The sequence below is a fragment of the Delphinus delphis genome, chromosome 1 (genome assembly GCF_949987515.2).
Source record: "Delphinus delphis chromosome 1, mDelDel1.2, whole genome shotgun sequence".
In the NCBI taxonomy this organism is placed as follows: Eukaryota; Metazoa; Chordata; class Mammalia; order Artiodactyla; family Delphinidae; genus Delphinus; species Delphinus delphis.
In genome coordinates, this window is record NC_082683.1 from 58,380,441 (window position 1) to 58,408,331 (window position 27,891).

Below are 27,891 nucleotides of genomic sequence, written 5' to 3' on the forward strand. Positions count from 1 at the left end.
CTTTTTGAAAAAATAATAAAATGCACATAAAGAGCCCTGCCAGAGTTTTAGCACATAAAATCTGCCAACCATTAGACGTGCTAATTGGGGGAGCAATCCTGAATTCAGATTAAAAAAACTGACCCTCAACTCTGGTGTCTGGCAACGAACAGAGATTAAATTAAGAAGCTTGACAGGTACATCAAATATTTCTGACCTCTAGCTCTGAAAAATACCTACAACTACTGTTTCTCCATAGCTTCAAAAATACTCAAAACGCTAGAAACTACACACGAAGTGAACACAAAAGTCCTCCACAGAAAAAGCAAACGGCTCATCTGTTGACACTATTGCTCATCGCTCAGCAAACCAGTCATCTGGGCTGAATTTCTGACTTTGTGCCAGTGCGTCAAAATCAGCCACCATTCAGCCAAAAGGCTGTGGAATGCAGCCAAGACCACCTATGGAAAGTGAATTATAGCATCTTATAATTTACTACCTTGGCTATGATCTCATAAACCCAGCATGGAGGGTGAACAAGCTTTTGTGTGGAAAATCTCTCCGAGCCCCTGTAGAGGCCCCCAAAGCTGCTCTTGGCAGCTACGTGGGTAGGGAAGACACAAACGTGGCCACCTGGCTCTATGAACCAGCAAGCTCACCACTGGCACACCTTTGGAGTGAAACTTTAGGGTTAGAAAACCCCTAAATTGAATCTTCTAGGAGAAATGGCTGCTTTGTTCTGAAGTACCTATTACATTCTACAATAATTTCACATGTTTATCACCTATAATTTATTATTATCAGACATGTATTATTTATAAATTACAGATATTCTACTTTTATCAATATTACCAATGTTAATAATAAACACGAATACTAACTAATATGTGAACTGCACGTTGCATTTTACAAAGCACTTTCAGACACTTGGATCATCTAATCCTCATAGGAAACAGGTGAAGCTGTTATTATAATGGTCCACACTGCCTATGCAGAAGATTGGTAGCTTTGTCCCACCAGTAAGTGGCAGAGCTGGGACTAGAACCCCGGTCTCACTTCACATCTGCTGCGCCTTCCAATACACCACATTGCCTCAATTGCCAGTTTACTTATTAGCCTTTATCTTTTTACTATGAGGGTTTGCAGCCCATATTAAAATTGTGGGAGCATGTTTAGATACCACTCTTTATCATTATTTCCTGGAAACTGAGGTTCACAAAGGTAGAACTTAACAGTTATTTACCCTATACCAGTGCTGCCTTGAAGGGATCAAGGCCTGCACGGTGGAAAGAAAAATAGGAGACAAAATGAGATAAAATATTCACATCTTAGACTTAAGTGTATATAATTAGTGGCTGCAAATTTGAAGATTTTATAACAAAATCTATATTCCTAAGAACATAGATAGGGAAATTTTTGGCCATTTCATTAACATCCCCTACACAAGTCACTTGCTTTTAAAGGCATCAAATCCTACTTTTGAGATCAAATCTACAAAACAGCTCAGACAGAAACCCGGGCAAAAGAATCTTCTGCGGCATCATGATCTATTTACCTAGCAGCTCTAAATGAGATTTTCTCTGTGGTCCAATGAATTACATATGAAAGTTCACAAAAGAGTAGCAAAGAAAAGCAATGGAAGATTTCTGGTGTTGAAGGAACTGTGGAGCACAGGATGGTATCAGAAGTCTTGAGATGACACACGGAGCTTCTGAATGGTGACAGGCAAATGCAATTGTGACTGGAGGGAAGAGCTAGTTAGGAGGAAGAATTTGTGGGCCCTGTTGGTTAACGCGCGGCGTGAGTGAGACAGAGAAGTCAAGGATGTCCAAGTTCTTTGCGTGGGCAGCAGATGGATGGCAATGTCATTAGCTAAGAGAGGAATCAAAGGAAAATGAGTGATATGTCATATGACAGGCAGAATATAAAGAAGCGGGGGGTGTAAAGCTTGTTAAATTAAAGAGCTCAGTCTGTAAGATGCAGGGGGTGTTACAGATAAAAGGTCAAATACATGAATGACTAAGATTTGGAAGAGGAGTTAGATTTATTCTAGGTGGTTCCAATGTTGCAAGTTCTAAGGAAGGAAATCTGAGAGCAATAGAAATCAGATGGTCCGAAGTTAACCTGACCAGTTGAACACAATGAGTTACTCATACCTGTGTGAGTACAAATGCTCCTGCTAGAAACACTTGGTAAGTGCAAAGAGCACAGAGGACATTTGAGCACTGGATGAGGATGGAAAGACAGCCTTTAGGGCCTTCTCCATCATTATATTCTATGAGCACTCTTCAGACATTTAGAGCTCCAACTCTGGGCCACAAATTGGTCTGCTTTCCTGAATTACTACAAGTTTGAGGATAAGAACCTTGGCAGAATGAATTATCAATTATCATGAATTATCGATGAATCAGGATTGCGGAGTTCTAGTACTGGATATGCCACTAAGCAGGCAAGGTATTCAACCAATCTTGGGCCCCAGTTCTCTCAACTGTAAAGGGCAGTATTTTAACTGCTAGACATTCCTAACTTAGAAATTCTTCGACTGTAAAGGGAATTTATATGTTCTATGTTACGGTGAAAGTCATTCTTTTAAGGTTGAAAAATACCCTTTTAAATTAGGATCAATGTGTATGCCAATGCTACAGGCTGCCATGCCTTGCCCATCTAGCCCCTTCTCCCCTCATCTTCCTTGTATTTTCACATCTGTTAGAGGAAAACACTGTACTCTCCTACTCTTCTCTGGTGCTTATTGAGGCCGAAATGGGCTCTGGGTGTTTTCTATCTTCCAACAACTGCTGACATCAACAAATTATTCCAGAAAGCAAAGGCAAGCTAGAGCCAACTGTATATGTAAAATTTCATACTGATATATTCAGCACGATGAAATATACCCCTGTAATACATACTATGGGAAGGTGGTCCAACCTAATCATAATGAAAACGTTTAGGGAAAAAAACCCAAAACTCCATTCCAGCTTCCAGCCAATGGCCCATACACTTGCAGTATAACAACACAAAGACATTCCAACACAATGAAATAATCTGGAGTATGTCCAACCTCTGTTTTTCAGGTTGATAGAAATAGGCTCAACAGAGCTGAGTCTATTATTCAGAAGAAATGGAAGTCATGGCAAACACTGCCCTAAGCCAAAAGATCACGGACAAAATTTGCTAATGAGACATCAATTCATAACATTCATTCAGATTTTCATTTAAACTGCTGGGTTCTTAATATATTTCAAAATTTACCCTCTATGAAAAAATGTTCCATAAGAGAAAATGACAATTACAGGGCAGCAAGGGAAATGCTTTCACTGAAAGGGTTCTTTAGGTTGCTGTAGGCATCTACAAAAACAGAACAAGAGAAATTAAAAGCAAGGGCTCTAGACTCAGAAAAACTTGGGATCAAATCTAACTCTGTTTCTTACTAGCAATTTAGTTGGGCAATTTTCATGGCCTTACAAAATGCCGGTTTCCTCCTTTGGAAAAGCTTACTATGAGTACCCACCTCGTAAGTTTGTTGTAAAGATAAAATAGTAAAAAGAGCCTATCACAGTACCTTGTACATAGTGAGGCCTTAATGAATGTTAACTACTGATAATAAGAAAGCTGCCAGCAGATGGAGAAGAATAATCTGGTGGGAGATGGTGACATGCTCCTTGCTCTCTATCCTATCTCCCCCTCCTTCCCACCAGGGATGTGTTTATCTAAACATTCAAGGAACTAGAAGGTCTGAATTTTGGGTCATTAAAAACAGAGGTTCTCAGCAACCGGAGATGATTCTATCAGAATTTTAACTTGAACATCTAAGATGTCTTTCCCTAAGAAACATCCCAGGGATATCCTAAGCAGCCTGTTGTTTGAACACAGGATTAGCTCTTAATTTTCTCTTCAGTGAAATGGGCTTCATAACATCTTTTTTCACAGTTATTTCCATAACTTATTAGAAAATGACTATAGCCAAAAGTATTAATGTGGGTCTTCCCTACTCCATTGCCTCCTCCCTGCAGATAGAGAGAATGCTGGTTTTGCTTGCTCTGTTGCAGGCCCTCACCAGCCCCCAGCAGGGGTTCAACTTATTGCTAAATGGATTCTTTGAGTTTTCATGATACACAATCAAGAGAAAAGGGACAAGTGGAAGAGATGGGCTTGGGCTAGGGGGGAATTTTAGCAGAGGAGGTTTTAGGGGTATTTTGGAAGAGAGAAGTTAGAAGCATCGAAGAAAAGGGGGGTTTCTAGAAGTAGTGCTACAGATTATGTCTTCTTTACCATGTTTCACAGTATGAATAGAGAACTGAAGTTATTATATGACTTTAAATTCATTTTGGGGGGATTGCCTATTTCTTTGACAGAATCACTACGTCAAGATGGCTCTATTAGGCTAGTCATGTCTTTGCATAGGGGCAACACAAACAAAACAGATTAACAGGTGCAAAAAAGTCATCCAAACCTTTGGCAGGACTTATTTAATCAGCACATGACACTGGGAAGATGGACAGGATTGACAGTTTAGAAAGGCAAGTTAGGATTATGGGGCTGACCATACGAGGCTAGAGCTACACCTACACTATCTCATCATCATTTTATTTCAATATTTTGTTCAAAGCCTGGGCTCTTTACAATCAGAGAGCTGCACATGCCTATTCCCTCTTAATACTCCTGGCTACACTGCCGCCATCCCTCTACCCCAGGGCTTCTCATCCCCGGCACTGTTGACATTTGGGGCTGGATAAATGTGGAGGCTCTTCTGGGCACAACAGGGTATTTGGCAGCAGCCCTGGCTTCTGTTCACTAGTTGCCAGGAGCATCTTCTCTCCTCCTCCCGAATGTAGTGCAAATCAAAAATGTCTCTAGACATTGCCAAATATCCCCTGGGGCGCAAAATCACTCCTGGTTGAGAACCCCAGCTTTATCCCAATCACTCGGGCTTCGGAGAAAAATTCATACCCCACTAAGCCAATTTGCGACACTCCCTTTTCAGAATTTGCAACTACGGGGATTCCAGGCTCTGAATAATCCATAACCATCACAGTTGCCTGCATGCTGGACTGGCTGCAAAGGGCATCAGGTTGTCATCTACAAATTGTAAATGATTATAACAGCTACCAATCGCTGGGCATTTCATATGTGCCAGGAAGTAGGCTAGGGGATTTAACTGGATTGATTTTCATTCTTATACAGCAGTAAGTGGTAGATATCATTATCTCCATTTAGAGATGAGTAAAATGAGGCTCTGAAAATGTAAATAACTCAACCAAGGTCACAGCCAATAAAGGGTTGAGCTGGGGTTTGAACCTAAATCCATCTGAGTCCAGAGTCTCTCTCTGTCTCAGGTCACACTATTTCTCCTAATGAGAAAAACCAGTGCAGACATATATGCGAAGTACATTTGGCGTGAGTTACATGAGTTAAAATGGGGAGGCCAGCACATAGACTGTTGTAGAACTCGGTGCTCTCTGAACTAAGCTGATCACCAGTAATAGAGGCGTATTTGTTCTAAGGACACTAACAAGTTGATTTTTGAATTATGGATTTTCTACTGAAGACAGGAAAATGGTGGTTTCCTCTAAGCAGAAACAACAAGCAGTAGCTGGTTGCCATGGTAGCAGAGGTAAACTTAATCTTGACTGGGAATACAATCACCAGACAGGGACAGCAAGATTCTGGTAAGGAATCTTACCAGACAACGGTGTTTTCACCTGGAAAAGGGAAAGTCAGAGAGAAATGATAGTCATCTTCAATTATTTGAAAGGCCACCATCTAACAAAAGGGAAGCAGCACATATTCTAGATTATTCCAAAAGGAAAGTCCAGGATTCATGAGTGGAAAATACAATGTGGTAATGGAAACCAGTTTTCCATTGAATTATAAGAAAGAACATTTAACCATCACAGTGTTTCAACTAGATTGAAAAATTAAACAATTTTAATTGTCTACTGAGCAACCGTCACTGGAATGGAAAAAATGCTGCCAGGGAGGTCATCTGTGTTGGGGAGACCCCAGTGTGGGTGAGGTTAGACTAGACAAATTCCCAGGCCCCTTACAAAACAAGAATCTCTGTTTCTCTAAAGAATTGGGAAATTGTGGATTCCTGCTGAAAACAGACAAATGGAGGGTGGGAAACGTGGGGATCTCCATTGGGCAAAAAGCACCAGCATTAGTTCATCGCCATAATAGGAGAGGTAGACTCCCATCTTGCCTGGGAAGAGAATATCATTTAGGTCGTACCAGATGAGAGGGGAAGACCTTGTGGGGGATGTTTTTCTCTTCTGAATAGATGAAGGGGTAGGGCAGTAGGGTTTTTAAAAAAGGACCAAGAATCAAGCAGCTCTTTCTTTTGTCTTCCAACCCTAATAACACTGTGATGCCTCTTTCTTGGAATTTACAGGCAGCTCTCACTATCTGATTTTAAAAATCCATTCAATTTTTTAAAGAAAATAGACAAACATCCAGGTAAGGAATAGCTAGAATAACAGTTGACAGCTTTCTTCTAAACACTGATATTGCCTTTAGTTTCACTATCCTCGACTTGCCCTCAACCAACAATTCGTTATAAAACAACTCACCACCAGATTCAGGGAATGGATAGGACAGGGCTAACCTCAACCTTTCCTCTTGGAAAACCCACCACATTGTAAATTTGCTGGACCTGTCTTGGCAAATAAAATTATGACAAAGTCAACTTCTGCTAAGGCACACAACCTCCCTTGTAAAAGGGAGGAGGTGCTAAAATAATAACAGGTTTTCAAAAAAAAAACCATACTGATTCATCTTACCATATTATATATGAATAATACATTAAGAGAATTTTCCCTATCTCTTCATCTCCAGGGCACTCAAAGCATTTACATTCTCATTATTTTACACCCATTAAGTGGGTACCAAAGATTATTATCCTCCTTTGATTTCTAAGAAAGCAACTACAGAAAGATTAAACAAGTAAGCTGTCCAAGTTGCTCAGTAAATTGAGATGTTTGGAGTTGTCCACTCAGTGCTTGTTTTAGGGACTTAGTACTACAAAGTGACTGAATCCTAACTCACCAAAACCCCCAAGTCTTACCTATCTCTTCCCCATTTCTCACACATGCATGAAATTTTCAACAACTAAGCACAAAGCTGCCACCATGTAGATCTTGGACAAGGGTATCCTATCAGACCAGCACCATGTCTGCAAGAAGCCTGTCACCACACCTGACTTGGTGTTCCAACCAGAATCAACCCACTACTTTATCAAGTGAAGTTGATTCTGCCTGGCCATGTCTGGGAAATTTTTAACCCCTCGATTAGCTATTAACAATTGGTTTCACTCAGACGAGACAAAGGACAAAATAATAGTGGTTTAAAAAAAATGCCTCCACCATTCTGATTACAAAGGAGGCATGATTAACGAAGTTCCCTTTGTGTCCAAGCTCCATTCTGAGAGCCAGAGAAAGAGATTTCCACCCCCCTTTTTTGATTGCTGAGTCTTTTCCTACTTGTCTCATCACCCACACAATCTGTTCATAGCCCAAAGAGACAATCCAGCCAGTCTGTGGAGAGTTCCTAAAACATTTATGTCGTGAAAGCAGACAGGATGAACAGGACCTCACCTCACAAAGGATGACGGGACATTCAGCAAAAGAGTTCACAAAGGGAAATACAGACGGAAGGCCCTAGGCTGAATGGATTTGCCCACAATGTCTAACACAATGCCCGTCCTTATGGGTATTTGTAAACCTTCTGGTCAATTTACAACCACCCCCAGGTTTTGTCCCCAAAACTCCACTGCTTTTCGAACTTACAGTTTTTAAAGAAAATACAATTATCGAGTTAAAGAAGTCCAAATCAGTGCTTTAAGGATCATTCAGTCTCTCTAGACCTTTAAACATGAAAACAGCAAGTGAAACAAAGATTCTAGTTCCAGCTCAACCATGTTAGTGGGCCAACATAATGCATATAAAACACTTAGCACATTGCCTAGCACATAGTAAGTGCTCAATTAATACTACCTAATATTTTTACCACACCATGCTCTGTTTTATTAATGATATTTTTATGTATGTCCTGCCTGTCTACTCAGCTAAAACAGTGCCACCTCGTTTGTCTTTGGTACATTACAAAAGATAATTGCCTTGCCTTCATACACATCCTCTTATTTACCGATTTACAGATCTATGGTAGGGTACAGACAAGATACTAAAAGCAAACCTAGTCTCATAGCTGGTGAGAAATAGGTTCCCTGAGATCTCAACTCATTAACTTCACGCTTTCTTTCCATGACATGACAGATGAGCAGATTATCATGATTTCTGCCTCTGTATGTTCCCCAGAATTTAGCCAAGTTCTAAGATATAACTTAATCACCATCTAAACAAACTTCTAATCTGCCAGTAACCTAAAGACTCTGAGGACTTACTTTAATGCCTTTAAAAAAAGAAAAGAAATGGGTGGAAAAAGCCAACGTATTTGGCTTTGAGAAAGACATGCCTCTGTCTTTATTTGCCAAGGGAAAGCATTACCAGGTCTACTCAGCAAATAATCAAAGGCAAGAAGCATGAGAGATTAAATGATATGTCTAAGGAGGCAAATGGGGCTAGAGCCAGATCTCTTGATACTCTACTCATAGCTTTTTCTATTAAGCTTGCTCTTAATTCAGTGCCCTGAATGACGTGAATCTTGTCTTGAATTATGTACATCAAATTGTGCTTCCAATGACCACCCACACTGCAAAGGCCCAGGTCAAACTCCCTAATTCTTCAAAAAAATCTTTATATCTGATCTAAAAAATACTTAGAGCACTTAGTCCATTTCACCCACTTTGACCTTGACAACAGACTGTCTTATTTTATCGCTCTTATCTCTCTAATCAAAGTTAAGTTGCCCAAAGGCATGATCCATGTGTGCATTCCTTCTGTAGCCCATGACTAACCCAGCTCAGGGATTGTAGTAACATGTGCCAGCTCATCCTTTGTTCTGCCTCACAGATTTCTGGATGCCCCAAAGAAACCTCGAGTCACCATAATACCTACTCAAGTTTCCCAACCATCCCCCCAAATACTAGCCTGCTTGGGCAGTCATTAAGCTTCTCCTGTGATGCCATCAAGAACCTCATTTTAGCTGCTGGGACATCCTCTTGCCATCCATTTCACACACACATCTAGCTCAGCAGGAGTACATGTTGCAATGAGCTTTTCTTCAAAGCCAACAGCCTGGCCAAGTTCCAAGAATTGTCACTAATGATCTTCACCAGCCAGTTGGTGCTCCAACCGTGACACAACACACACACACACACAAACACACACACACACACCATTTCAACTATTGCTATAGTTGGAAGAGCTGTGCCTAACAGAAGTTGGTTCCGTACCTAATTTTATTTTTTATTTGTTACCAAAGACCTAACATGAGCAAACTCTCCAAATACACCTTCTACGATATAGCAGCAGTCTCCATTGACCTATCTTTAAACCAAAGGCATAGTAAGTAAATCAGTCTGGGTCTTTTGGTTGCAAAAGAAAGGAAACCCTGCACAAAGCTGCTTGAGCAAAAATTAAATTAATCAATTAGCAAGGTGAGGATGAAAAATGTCCAGAGACAGTATGGTCTTTAGATAGTGGTTGTTTTGAGAAATCAAATTATATCAACAGATCTCATCTCTCTACGGTCACTGAATTCTATCATATTTTACTAGTTTCATTTTCAGACTTCATTGGAAGGGCTCCAGCAGTTCCAGGCTCATATTATCTGGGTTCAGTTCAGTAATAAACAGAGAGGACATCTCTTCCTGGTAGCTTCCACAACAAATCTCAGACTTCATTCTGATTAAACTAAATTGAGCCACGTGTCCCCTGTGGCTTGGTCACATGTCCATAACTGGAGTCAGAGATGAAGATTCTCCTAAAGCTCATGGTCTGAGAGTGGGAAAGGGGAGGTACCACAAAGGAAATGCAGGATCCTGCTATCAACAGAATTAGGCTGAACCATCCTCCTCCGTAAGTCTTCCCTTTTTCCCTAATCTCTAACAAGTTGTATTACAAGGATGATCAACTTTGAAAATAGTATATAAAGGAAGGAAACAATCAGGCAAGTCACAAAAGAGTATAAGTAGCCAATAAGCATATGAAAATAGGTTCACCCTCACCAGTAATCAAAGAAATGTAAATTAAAAGAAAAAAATATTCTTGGCATATTAGCAAAATTTTTAAAAATAAAATTAATGCCCAGGGCCCAGGCCAAGATGCAGGGATATGGACACTCCCAGGATTGACTTATGAGGTATATGTGAGGTTATCATTGATCTCGAAGGGCGAGATGGAGATTATCAAAATCTTTAAAAATGGGCATGATTTTTGACCTCAGATAAATTCACAGAAGTGAAATTGCTAAGAAAATAATTAAGGGCATGAATAAAAATTTAACTACAAGGGAGGTTTTCCCAGTAGTGCTATTATATAGCCCCCAAACTGGAAATAACATCAATGTCCAACAGTAGGAGATTAGGTAAACTAATTATGGTAATCCATTCTATGGGCTATCATACCAACACCAAAAATGGCTTTTCAATGCGTATTTGTTGGCATGACTTTAAGGGAGAAAGGCATACCATGGAAGAGTTACTAAGTGGGTGACCATACCACAGCGCCATTTACTAGCTAAAATTACGAAATTAATTTCACTCTCATCTCTAGGTGCTCCCTGGTTCCTTCTTTAAGATTTTCCATAGGGTTCTAAAGACCCAGATCTCCCCAGGGAAAGGTCAAAATATCTGGACACCTTCAACAGGCTAAAATTTGTTGTTCCTTCAAAGAGATATTTTTGACATGTTTGCTTAACAATTGTTTAAGGGAGCAGCTGTGTGTTACATGGGGAAATTAAACATGATGGACCACAGGTGACATGTACTTGTCCTAGAAGATAGCTCAGAAAGTAATGTTTGGTTAATATACAGCAACTTCTGTAAGAAGTAATTCTCTATATTAAAAAACTAAGCTTTTTACAACACTTTATCCTATATCATCAAGTAGCAATTAATCTTCAAATCCTCAGAGTAACTCCACCACAAATAAATCTTACCAAATCAACCCTTCTCAAACAAAACTAACCACAAACCAGCTATTCTCCATTTCTGTTTCCATAACTTTAAAATGTGAATATTCCTGGTGGACTGACCTGTCTCAGAGTGCTGTTATTAAGATCAAATGAGATCATTTCTATGAACGTGCTTTGAAGAAGGATAAAAGCACTATACAAATATGAGGTATTAGGAGTATGAAGTCATCACCTAGGTTTAACATGCACTTAACAAAGCATCTCTGAGTCTATGTCTAGTCTTTGGCTCTGCCTAGCCTTCACATTCTTTTCCTGTAGTCATTTCTGAAAACCAGACGTTGGTCTGCAGAGTTTCCCTGCAACAAAAGGATAGGGCCCTCTCTACTTTCAAATTGGAATAGTGATTATAATAGCATGGTGTTTCTAGCTGTTGAAAGTTAGGTAATTAAATAATGGGGAGAAATGTCAAAGATAATCCAAAAAGCAGACAGACATGCCTGGTTTAGACTGGAGCCTGAAATGGAAAGAGGCAGCAGCATAAATGAGTAGAGGGGTTAAGGGTTTTCATATTATCTCATTCAAGCCACGGCAATTAAAAATCCTAAAAGATGTAAACTTTTGAGAGTGGGAATTCTTTGAGAATTAGCAGCTAATACTAAGAGTAATATTAGTACTACTAAGTACTCTTAGTGCAATATTTTATAGCACTCCAAATATCTTCCCAAAGGAAAGCATTGCTCTAAAAAAACCAAAAAAGTTGTTTCTTGGTAGGGCTGTGCCTCTGTACTATGGACTTTTATAGGGTTTTTTCCTACAGTCTTTTTCCCATTGTGAAGAATGGTAAAAGTTTAAATGAAACATGGATGGGTCAATAATAAGCACACTGAAGTTCTTAAATTCCCTTCTTTTTAAGCCTCCACCCCAATTACATCCCTCCCTTGAGGATATTTACAATCCTCTATGACACATGCTCTGTACCTTCTTGGTTCAAGGAAAACACACCTACAGCATTTCAAATTAACTACTGACCCTTACTCTCACACTATAAACAAACCCTTTTCAAAATCTCAATTGCATTGTGTCCACATTGATTAAAGCTTGAAGCCTGGTGACCTCATGTGGTGTTAACTTCTCCCATGCACCAACAGCATTCTGCCTTTCTACTCAATTACCCCCTTTGGTGCCAGAGGATCGCTACCCAATGAACATACACAATGGACTTCTGCTTCATTACACTAACCAACAGCAGGATAGAAATAAGCAGAAGAGGAATAAACAAGCTAATTTATCATGAGGACAGAGCAAGCTTTCACCAGTCTCGCCATGGAAAACTTCAGTGGTTAACAGGAATATCAATAGTCTGGGGGTGATGTTTATGATCTTACAGATTGCAGACACAGCCAAATAGACGCTGGTGATTAAAGAATTTTGCAGATTAGCAGGTGTGAACACATGCACACAAAAACCATGCCTTAAAACTCTGGGCTCCTACATAAAACCAACTGAATAATTATTTGGGAAAGCACAACCCAGGGCTTTGGATAATGTGGACTGACACCCTGGTAATTTGCCCCAAGTGTTCGACCTAACTGTGGGGTCCCCTCTTATTCATCTTTGACGAGGTGGTCAGGAGGGACCCAGCCTCTTTGTGAGAGGGGTCTGGATACCCCCCTCCCTTCATTAGGCATGGCAAGGGCACAGTGGCTGATTGAATTAACAACTTTGGAGGGCTTCGGTCCCAGTTCCCAGACATTAGCACCATCATCCAGAACAAATTAAAAGTCTCACAGCAATTAAGCAGATTTTGAAAATGAATTTCCCATGGTTCAATGGTTCAACAAGCAATCTTGAGTTAAGTATGAGAGAAGAGTTTTAGAAGGAGAGGAGGAACTGACTGCTGAATTTCCAAAGAAAACACATAATTGGTAGAGGCATAAACAATAAACGTCTGAGCCTCTGCTAACTAGGCTTTTACATTTCTTTTATATAAAATTGGAAATAGTCACAGAAGTGTGAAAAAATAAAAAATTAACACAGAATTGTATTAAAATGGTGCATTTTAGGAGGATTTTTTTTCTTTGCTTTTAATTCCTTTAATATCATTGTGTTCTTGCTTAAAAACAAATAAGATTAGGAGGGGACAAAAATGCATGTTTATAGTCACTAGATTATAATTTCACACAAGCAATCTAAACCCAACTCTAGAGCCACCTACTTCTCCCTGAACCATTGTGTCCAGGGTCGGAGCAGGCAGAAAACCTTTTATGTCAGCTCCCAAAGGACTCTGGGTGATTTAACACTGGGAAATCATTCTTGGGTTAAAAGAATAAGACTAATAATAAAATAACATGTAGCATATTCTATGTGGTTACAATTTGCAAGTTACTGTATACATACTTTTCATTTCACAGATTATTTCATTTAATCCTCACAGCAATGTCACAAGCGCTACCACTCCCATTTTACCCAAGAGGTAGATGAGGAAACTCTGGCTCTGAGTTTAAATCATTTGTTCAAGGCCACCTAGCCACCAAGGGGTAGAGCCAGGATTTCTATCCAGTCCTTCTGAACGCAACACTCTTGCTTATATTTAGAATAGCAAACTTCCATTTCCGCTGTGGTTTTACCTAGCCTTTAGAGCAGTGGATAGGTTCATAGCGTACACACACACACACACACACACACACACACACACACACACACACACACGTCATTATTTTAGAGGGAAGGCCTGCATGATGATGTGATGACCCAGCCAAGGAGGAATTCCTGTCGCCTCTTTCAAGCCCATCTTCTCTCCATCACCACCGCCTCCTCTCCCCTGACTCTTGTGTCAGCTCTGTGTCCCCTCCCCAATGCTTCCACCTCTAGCTGGAAGGTCTGGCTAAGAGGAGTCCAAGTCCAGCTTTTGCGTAGCTTTCTCCTTGGTTTTTGCTTCCTTCCCTATCAGTGTACATCTGCTTCTTAAACCTCTGTTCCCACCTTTCCACCTGGCTCTACTGGAAAGTCAGCAGGCCCAGGCTCCTCTTTGCCTGCAGGCACCTATTCCACACAGCACGTTTCAGTACAGTTCAGGAACCTGGAAGAATGTGTGGATGAATTCATTCCCACCCACCAGATCAACAAGCTGAACACAATGGGATGCAGAGGTGGTTATTTGAATGTCTTATGCTTTCTTGTCAAGGGCAGTTATAAAAGCTGACATCACAAATACATTACTGGTCCCTAACAAGAACCATAAATACATCTGCAAAACTCTTAGAAGGGAAACTCTGAAAGATGAATTTTCCATCTTTAAAAGTTTATAGAAAATTAAGCAAATTATGTGAGCTTCTTAAAGAAGCCCCTGAAAAACAGCTCTCAGGGAGCAGAAGAAACACACTTACTTCTTAAAGATAATAAATCACAAAATTCCATTATGGTTCCACATTCCCATTGGAATATTCAGGATTCATGTACTAGGGTGTGTTCCTTTTTCCCAGCAGACTTTATCAGCTAGTATGGATAACCACAGTCAATTTGCTGCCTTTATGGCCAAATAAAGACCGAATACATAAATCAGACCTAGTAGTAATCACTGCAACACTAGGCATAGGTAATGAAACACTCCCCTAGCAGTCAGGAAACTTGGTTCAAATCTTCTTTCATTGCAATTTCTCTGAGCTTTAGTTTCTATTATACAACATAACAAGAAAAGGTCCCTTCCCAAAACTCCTCAAACTTACAATTTTATAAATCTAATCATATAAACCATGAAGGTGACATAATCTTTTAAATTCAAGTAAGTAATAAGAAACCTGTCCTCATTTAAATTATAAAAGAATAGCCCAGAATAGAGTGTTAGAAATTCTAGGGCTGACCTTAAAGTTGAAGCATTTTAGCTACCCCTGCAACAGGTCCAAAATGCAAGGCATTTATCTATTTCTTCAAAAAGTATTACTGAACACCTACACTGCACTACCCTGTGGTAACCACTGGAGATAAAGATGAGCACATTAGACCATTCTTGCTCTCATGTAGCTTATAGTCTTACAGGGATTATATTTTAACTTTATTTTTCTTTATAATTCCTTATAATACAGTGTGATAACTCTAGCTAAGGTTTCAGAAGTAGTTAATATTTTATAAAAGATCATTTCTTTCCTTGAAGCTTGACTTTCAAAGGTCTTTGTCATTTATATTATATCTAGAAGCAAAAACATTTCCCAGTGGATGATGACTTCAATTTTATAATGTAAAACAGAACAACTGGGATTTGCTATGCAGCAAGCATGGATGGAATCTCTCTTCCACATATAGAGTGGTATTCATTTAAAAGCCAAGCTACCTGGGCTATATATGCTATAAAGAGCGGTGAATACTGGCAAGCATTTTAAAAGGCAAAATTTAAGATTCAAGTTAAACCCTGGTGAAAACTATCACTAACTGGATCAAAAAGTAAGTTAACTGCTCTAATTCACCAAATGTGTGGATGACATGCTTCTTGAACTGCTGGCTTGCATGGATTATGCTTAATGGGAAGGCTATGAAGCAGGGTTGCTGGGTTTCTAATTTTATGTAATTCACTAAGAGGCAGAAATAAGCTGCCATGAGCCTAACTAGACATGGGATGACTCAAAAAAATCCTTAAAAAGTTAATTAGTGACGACTCCTAATTCAGGGAAATGTCTCACATACATTGAAGGATCTAGCACATACGCACAGGTAACTTATGTTCAGACGAGGAAACTGAGGCTGGCTCATAGAATGTAAATGGTTTGTCCAAGTCTGATAACAAACCGGATCACACCCATCGATCAACCCAAAACCCGCATACCAGCAGTTAGAAATCTGATCACTTTAAATCAGTAAGTCTATCATTTGAACAGAAACATCATATGGAAAACCCTGAGCCAACACCATGTTGTTTTGCAGTGTGACAATTTCCTAGGAATCTTATAAGAAGCGCAAGTCATTAAAGGCAACTTCCAAATTCCTGTAACGTCACTGCTTAGCTGGGAGAGTTACTCTAACGTGAGATGCAGAGAGTTGTCGGCTTCCCTAGACAGAGCTGGTATCAGTACCTAACCACATCCTGACCTGGAAATGTTGTCTTCTCAAATATATACTAGTGCTGATTTTGTTCAAATCCCAAGCCTACTGCTCATCCCTCCCCCAAACTATATTTTCTCTCTTTGTCTTTTTTTTTTTTTTTTTTTTTGCGGTACGCGGGCCTCTCACTGCTGTGGCCTCTCCCGTTGCGGAGCACAGGCTCCGGACGCGCAGCCTCCGGACGCGCAGGCCCAACGGCCACGGCTCACGGGCCCAGCCGCTCCGCGGCATGTGGGATCTTCCCGGTCCGGGGCACGAACCCATTTCCCCTGCATCGGCAGGCGGACTCTCAACCACTGCGCCACCAGGGAAGCCCTCTTTGTCTTTTTTAACAGGTAGGTGGGGTAGAGAAGCGACATGAGAGAATTCTCCCAATCTCTAGAAAAAACTAAGATGCTAACTGAAAGGGGACCTTAGCATACTTTAAGTTTAAAAATCTTAGGCATCTACAAATTATTCTGTTTCTTTCTCTTTCATCAACTATTATCCAGAAACACCACATTCTCATAGAGCATAACTCTGTTCCATTTGGGCATGTTCAAAGAACGATGCCGGCCGAGGATTTAACACAGGCTGGCTCGTGAACATGCAAACACTGTACAGTTAGGAGACTGGGTGACTGAACGTATGTCCAAGGCCCTGGAGTTGCCTGTCACAAGCCCCTCCCCACCTCACCCACTGCCACCTCACAATTCAGAAGAAGCTGATCCCTTCTAAGTACAGATGTGTTCTTTAAGTGACAGCAAGGCCCCTGGTGCAGTCTCTTTCCAAAGCCTCAGTAAAAATCTTATCTACAACTTCCTTTTGCCCAGGCACGCAGGGGCTGAACTCAGAGCCCATTTCACACAAGCCAGAACTAGCTCAACAGAGCAGAGCAAAGAAAGGAATGTGGGGATGTGTCTTTTCTACATTTGAGGCATTTCGTTCTCAGGTGAGTTCTAACCTAAATGACAGCAGATAAAATATGTAAGAACCCGGAGTAAAGGGAACAGAAAAAAGGCTTGATCTGCCTTGAGAGAGGGCTGGGTTTCACAAATATGGATGCCAACTTTTTGGTTGGGATCACCTGAAGGCAAGCATGTTAAAGAGAGAATTAAAAGAAAAAAAAATTCATCACAGCTAAATCAGAGGATGCAGAAAAACAGTGCTTTGTGACTCTGCTTAGTTTCAGTAAAAATAAAAGAAGTAGAAGAATCTACCCTGTAATATTGGCAGCTCTGAAATCACAAAAATATGCTTGTCAGACACAACTGCATAAGGCCTTCAACATTCTAAGCCCTGTTTCGGCAATTTGAATTTTCTACTTGCCATTACCTTCAGAGTGAAGAAATGGCAGACACAAAGGATGAGCAACTTTGTTGTTTCTTCTGTATGTAAAACAGACCCAGAAAATACAGGGCATGTCACTTCCCCTAAACTCACTACAACTTCAGAATTATGCCTGCCACAAACATCTCCTGAAAGCACAAAAGTTAGTCACAGACGTTTAGACAAGGAAGCTTTAGACTGACGAAGTCTTTAAACATGTGGATGTATGTCACTTTTGGTTGGATTGGTAAGGACCATAGTGCACAGTTTTAAGTTTTAAATTTACATTTTCTCAAGCAGGAGAAAGGGGATGTACCGCCCACTCAGCAAACAAGGAAGAAATTTAGCTTTATTTTTGTTTTTTATTATTATGTGGTATTCTTTAGAATCCACATAGAACAGCTTAACACTCCATATAATCCCATTGCTTCATCAGAAATTAGCTAAGAACATTAAGTACACAAAGGCAAGCAGAAGACAGTAAAGTTTATTGCTACTTTATTTTCAAGTAACAGGAAAGTCAATAGAGCTTTAAGAACCACAAGTTGGGAATTTTCTGCACATTAACTATACGACGGAAATCAGATGATCTTCACGCTGAAACGCAGAAAGAGATATATGCTTGGAGGGCTGACTGGCATTAGAACCTGAGTCTAAACCAAGGCTCTGCCTCTAATTGTGTAAACTGAGCCCCTTCCCTTTCTTGGGACTCGGAGGTAGGACAAGACGGTCTCCAAGGCCCTTTCATCTTTACAATTTAATAGCAACAAGCTTCACAGCTTCCATTCAGGCCAGATACCACCAAAGGGGACAGACACAGTGGATCCAAAAAGCTGCACTCATGGCAAGTGATAAGATCACAAAGCTTTAGAGTGGAATCAATTAACATACCCCAGCCTATAATGTAATGATGCCACTGGAGGGGGAAGGGGTGCTACTGCTAGGTGTGAAATGACTTGCCTATATCCAGAGACCCCAGAACCCGGGGCATGCTCCCTTTCTCTTCCTGTGTCCTCATGGTACCTACCGCACATCTACATCTCTCTGCTGCCAGTGAGTTTCTGCGGCAAATTGTCCCAACTGCTGTAGACTTAGAAAATGGCATAACCAGGCTCTATTAAAATTGCCTATAAAGCAAAAGTAGTTAACCTGGAACAAAATGTGCATGCTTTAGGACAATGATTTAGACTCACGTTCTTTTTAGCTAGTTATCTGCAACAATATTAATATCTACCATTTGGGGAAGGCTCATTCTGAGACATACAGTTATAATGGGAATTCATGTTAGAAAGCAGGATGACCTCTCTGGGCACCTTCAAACCCAAAATGAGTAATGCTTTGGGTCAATCCACTTCCCTCTGCCTAAATAGATCCATGAATCTGGAGGTGTTTGACAAAGTGGTGGTGACTCAAGAAAGAAAAAGAATAGAAAATAAATGACATCAAGGCTAAATTCTTCCAGATCTAAGAGCAGAGAGGTACAGAGAAAGAAAAGTAGGAGAAACAGATACAAGTTAAGCAGATGGTTTCAGCAAAATGTCCTCTGGGAATCAGCTCTCTGGTGGGCCTGGCTCAATGAGAAACCCAAAGGGTGCCTTATCCTCATGATAGTGGATTCCTCACTACAGTCATCCATGAAATAGGAGGCCTCTGCCCCACAGCACAGTTGAGGGTGAGAACCAAGGAGCTTTTGTGACTTATTTGCGATCACGGAGACCACAGATCATCTGCAGAGTTACAGCCAAGTTCCTCTCCACTACATGATGCTGCCCTGAGACCAGGCACTCTCTCCCTGGGAGGGGCTCAGTCCAAAACTAAAAGCAGCAGATAACTGGCCCCCAACCAGCTCTCATGAGCTTAACCTCCTTAGTCTGGGGCTTGAAAAAGAAAAAAAACAAAACTGAACCAATCATTTACAGACCGGTTACCTTCTACATAAAGAAAAATCATAATGCCTTGCCAAAACAAATGTAATAACTTGGCATCTTCTTTCAATTTCTTCTGCTTTCTCAGAAATGTGTATTTATGGATAAAGCCTCTTAGTTAACCCAGGGAATTAACTAGAAGATTAAGAAGGCCCTATAATTCCTGTGGGCCAGTGAAGAAAGAACACCCTTTACCAGGGAATATTAAAAGAATAGAGTAGAAAAGAAAAAGAGGGAGCAGAAATTGCACTTGAAGGCCCAGGATTTAAACAGGCAAGTAGAGAGAAACACTAGCTCAGCTTGGGAGGAGTGGGTGACATAGGAAGTAGATTTTGGAAATCCAGGCATAAGTTATGTCCCAAAGAGACGTTCTCATATGTTTATAGGGGCCTTAATTTTCCTTTCCTGAATCCACATTCTACTCCTATCTCCCTTCTCCCCACCCACATTCCCCTCTCTTGTATTTAACAGCTATATTCAGGACCTATTGTGTATACTAAGTCTAGCTGGCATTCAGGTCGAAGCAACTCTTTGACAAGTTTTCAATTACAACTCTCAGTTACCCTTTGCTGTGTGTAATAATTTCTTTTGGTGGTGGGGGGTAGCTGGGGTGTAATTTCCTCAGGTTTAACCCTCTTCAGCATGGCCTGCAAGCACTGGCCAACACTTACAATAGCTGGTGAAGGAGGTTAATATATTTTAGGAATTGGGATCATTTGTATAGGAAGTAACTAGGTCAGTGAATAGTACCCAGGCAGTGATGGGAGTATGTGGTCTGGGAAAGGCGTAGAAGCAGAAGAAGCTAGTCTGAGCTTTCATCTTCTATTGAATCTGTGTAGAATGTTTCATCACACTTGACTCTTTGTTTCCCATAGAAATTGAAGGAACAATAGGAGGAGAGTGGCATTAGACTTGAGAGCATGGCTTGATTCAGTTCAGGATCATGGGCTTGAATGCCAGCCCTCTTATTTACCATCTCTGTTAACTCTGAAAAGTTCCTTAAGTGAGCCTCCCGTTCATCTGAAAACTGGAGAAAGTACCTGCTCCTCTAGGTTGTTATGTTCATTAAGTGAATCAATACATGTAAAATGTTTTCCATAGTCACCCAATAAATCTTCAAAACAGCAACAAATCATAATTAGCCAAATCCCTCACTACTGGTCAGATGACACTCTGATTATTGCTTTCACTCCTCAACAAAATTTAATTATGGGTGGAACGTGGTAGGGTGGGAGGGACGGAGGGGAGGGAGAGGTAGTGCTAAAGGGCTAAAGAACCTTAGGATTTCTGTATTCTAAAACATATGAGTTGCTCTTTTCTGTTATTTATCAATTCTTTTTGATTAGCCCTATTATGAAAAGGGAAAAACGCAAAACATTTCATCATCAAGTTTGAGAACTTCAGTGCCTCAAGCTCCTCCTCTCCACTCCCATCCCCATCCAGGCACTTTTTCTGGGAACCATACACATCTGGCACACTCGTCTATTCTATTGTGCCACCGCTACAACACCTCAGAGAAAACAGAAGACAAATGAAATAGACATGATCTTTTCACGTCTTGATGCTCTCTGTCTCCCTTCATCTCTTAGAGTCTCTATCAAAACCGAGGGTAGTAAATCTCTCAATAGAGAAAATCCATCAACATTTTTTCCAATGGGACATGTACCTATTCACAGCGTCAGCATGGAAGCCTCCGGTGTGAAATGCCCTCATTATTATGCATGGTGTGTATATAAACAAAAATTATCCTTTGGGGAAACTGAATTTTCAACTTTCAGTAAGAGGCTCTTCTTTCAACTGCTCTCACTGCCAATCCACACTCTCTAAAAAACCTCTCCAACCTCAGTTGATTTCTTCTCTCCTCTTCCTTTGAAAAAGTCCAGACTTATATAACTGTATAAATATGTTAAAACCACTAACTAGAGAAAATAAAATTGAGTAATCTTCCTTAAGGTAGCAGAACTCAAACACTTTGTGGCTAATGAACTTGGCTGCTCAGCCAGTTGGATTATTCATAGAATTATGGGTACTGGTTAGAACCTGTAAGAAATTGGTTGGACTGGCATATATAGACTTCTCAGAAGTTGTCCTCCCTTAGCTGGGTCAAGGCTCTGCTTTATTAAGTACAGCTGGACTCCATTTCACTTATCATCAGATTTGATACTTTTTCTTTTAACATGTTACCTGTTGGTTAGAAATGAGAAATTAGTTGCATTTACAGTGTTACTTATCATGTCTGTCTACATTCAAACCATTTCTATTCAGCCCTAGAAGGCAAGGCTTTGGGAAGTGGGGTCAGGAGCACCTAATGGTTGATAATTCTGGATTGACTGGAATCCAATCCGAGTTTTGACCCTGACTAGCTAGGTAATCTTGAGCAATTTTTCTAGACCTTTCTGTACCTCAGTTTACTTATACATAAAATGGGTACAACAGTACCAATGTGGCAAGGCTTTGCGTGAATCAAATTAAACAAAGTCTGGCACACAGTACATATTTAACACATGTTTAGTATTATTTATATTGTTATATTAATATGTTAAGATGAAATACTAATATAACTATTTGATGACATAATTAACAGGGCTTCTCATTTCACATGTTCTCAAATTCCCAGTAAATGAGTGAGAATTATCATGATCTTGAAAACCTCATCATAAGAAATCTTTAGCTAGTGAACTTGGATTAAGAGGGACTCTTTTCTACCTCTGGCTCCCCGAGGTTACTCAGGCTTCAAGTCCCCTCTTTCCTAAGCCCTAGTCAGCATTGTAGCACTATGCTGGGTACACATTAGGCTCTAATCAATATTTTGCACAGTAGGTAGGTAACATACATGAGCTCTAAGCTAAGGACTTTCACACAATTCCAAATTCTAAATCTCCATAGAAACACCTTTATGGGGAAGATAAGGTAAGAATCTTTCCTCAGTCTACATGGATTAAAAAAAAAAAATTTTTTTTAAGGCTACATTATTGCAAAATGTCAACTAGCTAGGAAAGGCTTTGAGTCTAGATCTGGGTTCCAGGCAGGGGACTTGAAAACCTTACAAAGCCACACTATTATCTCAAGGAAATGTTTCTCACTTTGAACAGGGAAAAGGGAAAGTTCCAACAGAAGCCTAGACAGGCTGTACTGAATGATTAGATGAAAGCATGATTAGAGACTGTTAGCACTAGCATGACTTTGTTGCAATAACCAAGTAGATGGCTTAGATAGTTTTTTAGAAGTCAAATAATGCAATTTCAATTACAAAAAATTTCCCACTCTTTACAAAAGAAATTTTGAGGTTGCACAGTACTTCTACGAACCATATTAGATACTGATAGTTAACAAAGAAAAAAATGACATGGTTTAGTCAGATATGAAATTTTACAAAATAAGAATCAAATACAGAAAACTGTGGAGTAACATCAACCAAAAGCAAGTTCATTAGTTCTTTTCTCAACAGATACCCAAACACTGCAGGACTGCCAAGTACTGCATTATTAATATATGTTAAAATGTAATAAATACCACAAGTTTAAAACCTAATATATTGAGAAGCAAACACTTATATACTCTGCATAACTGTAATTTTATTAAATTTCTTAAAATCCTGCCCCTTTCAAATAAGTGATAGTAGCAGAAACAAAAACTCTTCATATGAATGGACCACAATCAAAACCACCCATAGTTTCCATTCAAACAATAATAGCCCAATAATACGGCTATATCATTGAAAAGCAGTAGATAAGTCCATGCTAAAATTGAGAAAACTGATTATACGTGTGTATATGTATGTGTATTATACATGTATACACACATATAATACTCTCAGCAATAAAAAACAAGAAAAGGCTGCTAACATACTAAGCCTTTGAAAGAAAGCAATCCTTCCTAAAATAATAATAATGGGCAATTTGTTGATACTTATTTGGGTTTAAGTTTGGAATATTCTAATTTACGGGTATGCTTAAAACAATGCAATAATTTTCTATTCATCCAACCCTGATCTTTATACTCTTACCAGTTTTAGAACAGGTGGGAACGGTGACCTGCTTTTCCAACCATTATATCTCCCAGACATGACTAATTTGAAGCTGAGCAAATTGCACATAATAGGCCAGGGAATCAAGTTCATGATTTTTAGTCGGCTGCACTGTTGTTTCAGCACACATGGTCTCCTTCCCCTCCCCCCTTCCACCACCCCTGCAGCTGCTTCTCCATGAACTAAACTCACCAAACGTGAAATCAAAGGAAAATTATTTTTTTAATTTTCTGCAGGCTTATTTTTAAGGAGGCTAAAGATTAAGCTATATCTCTAAAAATATTTTCTTTTCCTTCAGGGGTTCTTAAATTTTTAAATGAATTCTAAATACAAAATAAGTTAGCCACTTAAGAAACCTTCTCAATACATAAGAAAACAATCAGATGCATGATTTTATAATGACTCAAAGTTTTTACAAAAGCATGGCATAATTCATTGAATTCTTAAGTACCCCAAATTCTACCACATAAGATATTGCTTTCCAGAGACTTCTTGAAAAATCCCATTAAAGGCTTAGCAGTATACAGACCCTGGCACAAAACAAACAAACAAAACAAGCACAAAAACAAACAAAAAAACCCTTGGTTCTAAGAAGGCTGTTGGAGCAGGGGAGGATTTAAGCTGACTAAACCAAAACCCAATCCCTCTTATTTCCTTTTTACCTAGTGTTTAAATTTTTCCCCATCAATTCTAGAAAACTACAACCAAACACCAGCCTGAATGCCACATAAAACTTAAGCACTGAAAAATTCATACAATTTCATAACTGAAAGGAATCTCAAACTCATCAACCTACCAATGAGGAGACTGAAGCCTGTTGGTTAACTGAAAAGCTGCCTGTCACCTTGGGTGCCGGGTTTGTCATTATTGTTCGGGGGTGGTGGTTGATTGTTTTTGTTTTGCCTCTGCGTGTGTGGAGTACTTACACCCTTACCATCAGGAGCTTTGCCATTCGGATCCTCCCCTTTCTAGGCTGTCATGTTTCCTTTCATCTAGGACAACAGTGATCAAAAAGGAACATTATATACCGAGGCCAATTCAAAGTGAAGATTTCACTTTCTCACTTGGCCTCTGCTGATGAATTAGAAAGACACTGCACACCCAAGACACCGGACTTCCTACGCATCAATAGGGTTGAGCAGTGAAGAAGTTCTCTTCTCACTGCGGAGCATGGAAGAGGAGGTTTCTGGACTTAGACTTTCCAGCCTACACACTTCTTCTTCAGCTACTGATTCCACTCACTCACTTTCTTGAAGTTCCATCCTTTGCTTAGTTTCACCTGCTTTCCAGTTTAGGGAAGTTTGGAGGGAAAACATATCACTTACCTTTTGCTGATATTTATTTCCCATGTTTGGGTCTTATAGCATACCTAAGTTCTTAGACTTGTTTAACAGAAAAAAAAATTACTCTATAACTGGTTGAGGTAAAGGCTAAGCCACTATTCAAGTGTTGCGGTGAAACGGATCTGATCTTTTCAGCCTTCAGGCCAGAACTAGGGACACAGCCTTGGCAACTGAGGAAGGAGGAGAGGTAAGAGGTCAACGTACACAACAATTTCCCCCAAGAAGTGTTATACAGAGATAGTTTTCTTTTTCAAGTAAAGATGGAATTAAATCAGTTGATTTACTGAGGGGAATCGAGACCTATCACTAACTTTTTGAGATTGTTATCAGATACGGTCACTAATCAAGTTCTCAGGGAAAAACAACCCTTGGCACCACTTACTCCAAACAAACCCCTCTTTGAACATACAACTGTTCTGATCCTATGGAAACTCCAATGTCCAGCAGCCATTCACCAGTGCCCTTGGACCTTCTCCACAGTACTAAGATTCCAGAAATTATGCTAGTTCCAGAAGTGCCCTAAGAAACCTACAACAGTGGATAACGGGCTAGATCAACTTTAGAAAAAGAAACACACACCAACAAATACCAGGGAACTATGTGTAATGGTTCACTGCTTGTGCAAAAACCTCAAAGAGGATGAAGGTCAGACAGGGATAATAGGCCAATTTAATTCTGAAAGCACAAGGTGCAAGAAATTTTAATTATGGTCTGCCACTGAAATCACACAAGATCCAATGGCATCTAACTGCAACTGCTCATCAAGGGAGACAAGAGGTGTAATTGTAACCGCTGCATAATCACCGTGAGGGCACAGAGAAGGCTGCCTTCAGCTCCCAGTAGAGAATGTATTAAGAGCCTCGAAAAATCCAATACAGGGAAACATGGAGATTGCACGTAGCTAAACAGGAGCTCCTAACGGGAGGGCTGGGAGGGAGGGTTCCAGGAATAAAAAGATTAAGCTGTTTGACCCAAATTGAGGATATGAGCTTGGAAAACTCCGAACCTCCTTCTGCTTTGTGGATACACACACAGCGAAAGGCACGATCTCCTCCAGAAATTTCTCTCCTTGGTGAAGGTTCACCCACTCTCCTTTGTTTAAACAATTAGCTTGGATGTTACGGTGATTTACAAAACCAGACTCCCTTTCATTTGTTCCCATCAAACCCAAGTCTGGAGACAAAACGCCAGGCACAGGACTCGAGGTGCCCAAGCCTGTGCAGCTCTCACGACCACGACGACACCCGCGCCGCGCGGGCTCCGGAAGAGGGACGCGCGCAGAAAGCCCCTCCGTAGACTCTCCACTGCGCAAAGTTTTACAGATCTGCGAAATACGGAAGCCAAGCCTCCCATCCGCACCCGTGGCGAAGTTGGCGCTGAAGTTTGCGCCGGGACGTCCTAAATCTCGAGGGTAAGGGGAAAGCGAGTGTGCGGAGAGGCGGGAGGATGGATGGAGATGGAGACACGGCGAGAAGAAGGGAGTATTTTTGAGTGGAAGATCCGTGAAACCATCTTCTTCACCCGGAAGCGTGTTTGGCTCGAGAGGTCCGGGCGATGCACGCCAGGGGAGGTCTCCCAGCGGGGGGAGCTGTCACCTGCGGGGGGCTGCGGCGGGGGCGCAGGCCGCCCTCCTAGGCGCCAAGGCAGGACCCGGGGCTCCCGACTCACCGGCTCTCGGAGCTCTAAGAAGTGGGGGAGGGGAGATTCGCGAGAGGGCGGGAGGCCAAAAGCAACACCTTTCCGATACGCCTTTCCCCTCCGACCTCTCCAACTTCCCGCAGCGCCATCCAAGGACTCTCTCCCACCGTACCTCACCCCATCCAGGCTCCGGGCCAAGGCTCGGACCTTGCGGACGGCCACGGCGGGGCGTGGGATGGGAGTGCGACGAGGAAGCTGAGGGCACGAAGGTCAGGACCCGAAATGCAAACTCTCAGCCCCCAGCTGAGACAACCCAAAGCGTTTACACATGCAGAGATCACAGCCCTGTAACAGGGCTCTCTGGGTTTGCGCCGGGCGCAGTTCTCTGACTCTTCAGTTGTTCCTAATAAAGTCGATTACGTTGCCCTCCGGGAGCTGATTGGGAGGGAAGCGAGAGGAAAAGGGGGGGAACGCGGGAAAAAGCGGGGGGAGCGGCAATCAACTTTGTAACCCAGCGCTTCCTCGCGCGATCCGTCGCCATGCTTAAGATTCCCACCCCCGCTACCCCCCTCCTTCCTTTCAAGTGGATACTGAAACTAGGCCAAAACTTTTCCCCCTCCTTTTCTCTTAGCCACTAGACTGGATTGTGCCCCACGGAGCCCCATGGAGCTCTGCTTTCTTAAGCACAATAGCCGGACTAATTAGATCATAGAAGCAAGGCAGTGATACTGTAACAAGTAGCCGAAGAGGCAAAGAGGGAAGGGGCCCGAAAAGAGAGAAAGGGGGAAAAGTTTGCAGCTCTCGCACTTACCAATCAAGCCTCCCACCAGAAAGGCGATGATTTGGAACAGGAGCAGAATCCCACCAACAATGCACAGCTTCTTGGTGCTCATGTTTTCTATAATTGCCCCAGCCATTTTTGCGCCCCCCTTTTTCTTTTCTCCTTGAAATAAATGTTTTAGGGTGTGCTTTTTGCTCCCTTTCCTCTCACGCTCCCTTCTCCCTCGCCTCCTTTCTGGGCGCTGCAAAACTTCAGGGGTGCGGGAGCGCGGCGAGGATGGGACCGGGACGGAAGACGCCCGCACGGATTCCCCCGGCACAGCCGGCTCGGGCTCCCCCAATGCCAGGAGCTGTGATTGTGGCCGCTCCGCCGCCTGTGGACGCTTAAAGGAGCAGGGAAGCGGATCACATGACGCCGCCTCCCTCCCTTTCTTCCTCCCTCCCTCTCGCGCTTCCTCCCTCCCTCCCTACCTCCCGCTCTTCCACTCCCTCTTGCCCGCCAGTGCGGGGCTCCGAGCTCTGGCGGGTGCTGGTGTCCCGCTCCCGGGTCTGGAAGGCAACCTGTCCCGCCAGGGGCTCGTGTCGTTTGGGGGTTGATGTTGTTCTTTAGTGGGTTCCCCCTACTCCGCTTCCCACACGTTTCCTCTTCTGGTGCGAGATTTAAATCCCCCGTGGGCAGCTCGGCAGACCTTTAACTTACGCCTTGACTTTAGGAAATGGTCCCCACCCCCAACTGCTAGAACTCTCTTTAGGAAAGAGGAGGAGAATCTTT

The 27,891-nt window shown here is 41.4% G+C and overlaps 1 protein-coding gene across 4 annotated transcripts in view; it reads right to left on the minus strand.

Annotated features, from left to right (window-relative positions):
• The window catches only part of WLS (Wnt ligand secretion mediator), a 105,132-nt gene extending 77,602 nt beyond the window's left edge, over positions 1 to 27,530 (minus strand). For 2 of the 4 annotated variants that reach the window (XM_060023747.1, XM_060023729.1), the window contains exon 1: positions 27,151 to 27,530. In XM_060023747.1, coding sequence (XP_059879730.1) covers positions 27,151 to 27,256 — 106 coding nt within the window. In that variant the 5' untranslated portion in view covers positions 27,257 to 27,530. The remainder of the gene's footprint in view (positions 1 to 27,150) is intronic. The other 2 variants (XM_060023738.1, XM_060023756.1) reach the window with 2 other exon arrangements.
• Between the last annotated feature and the right edge of the window lie 361 nt (positions 27,531 to 27,891).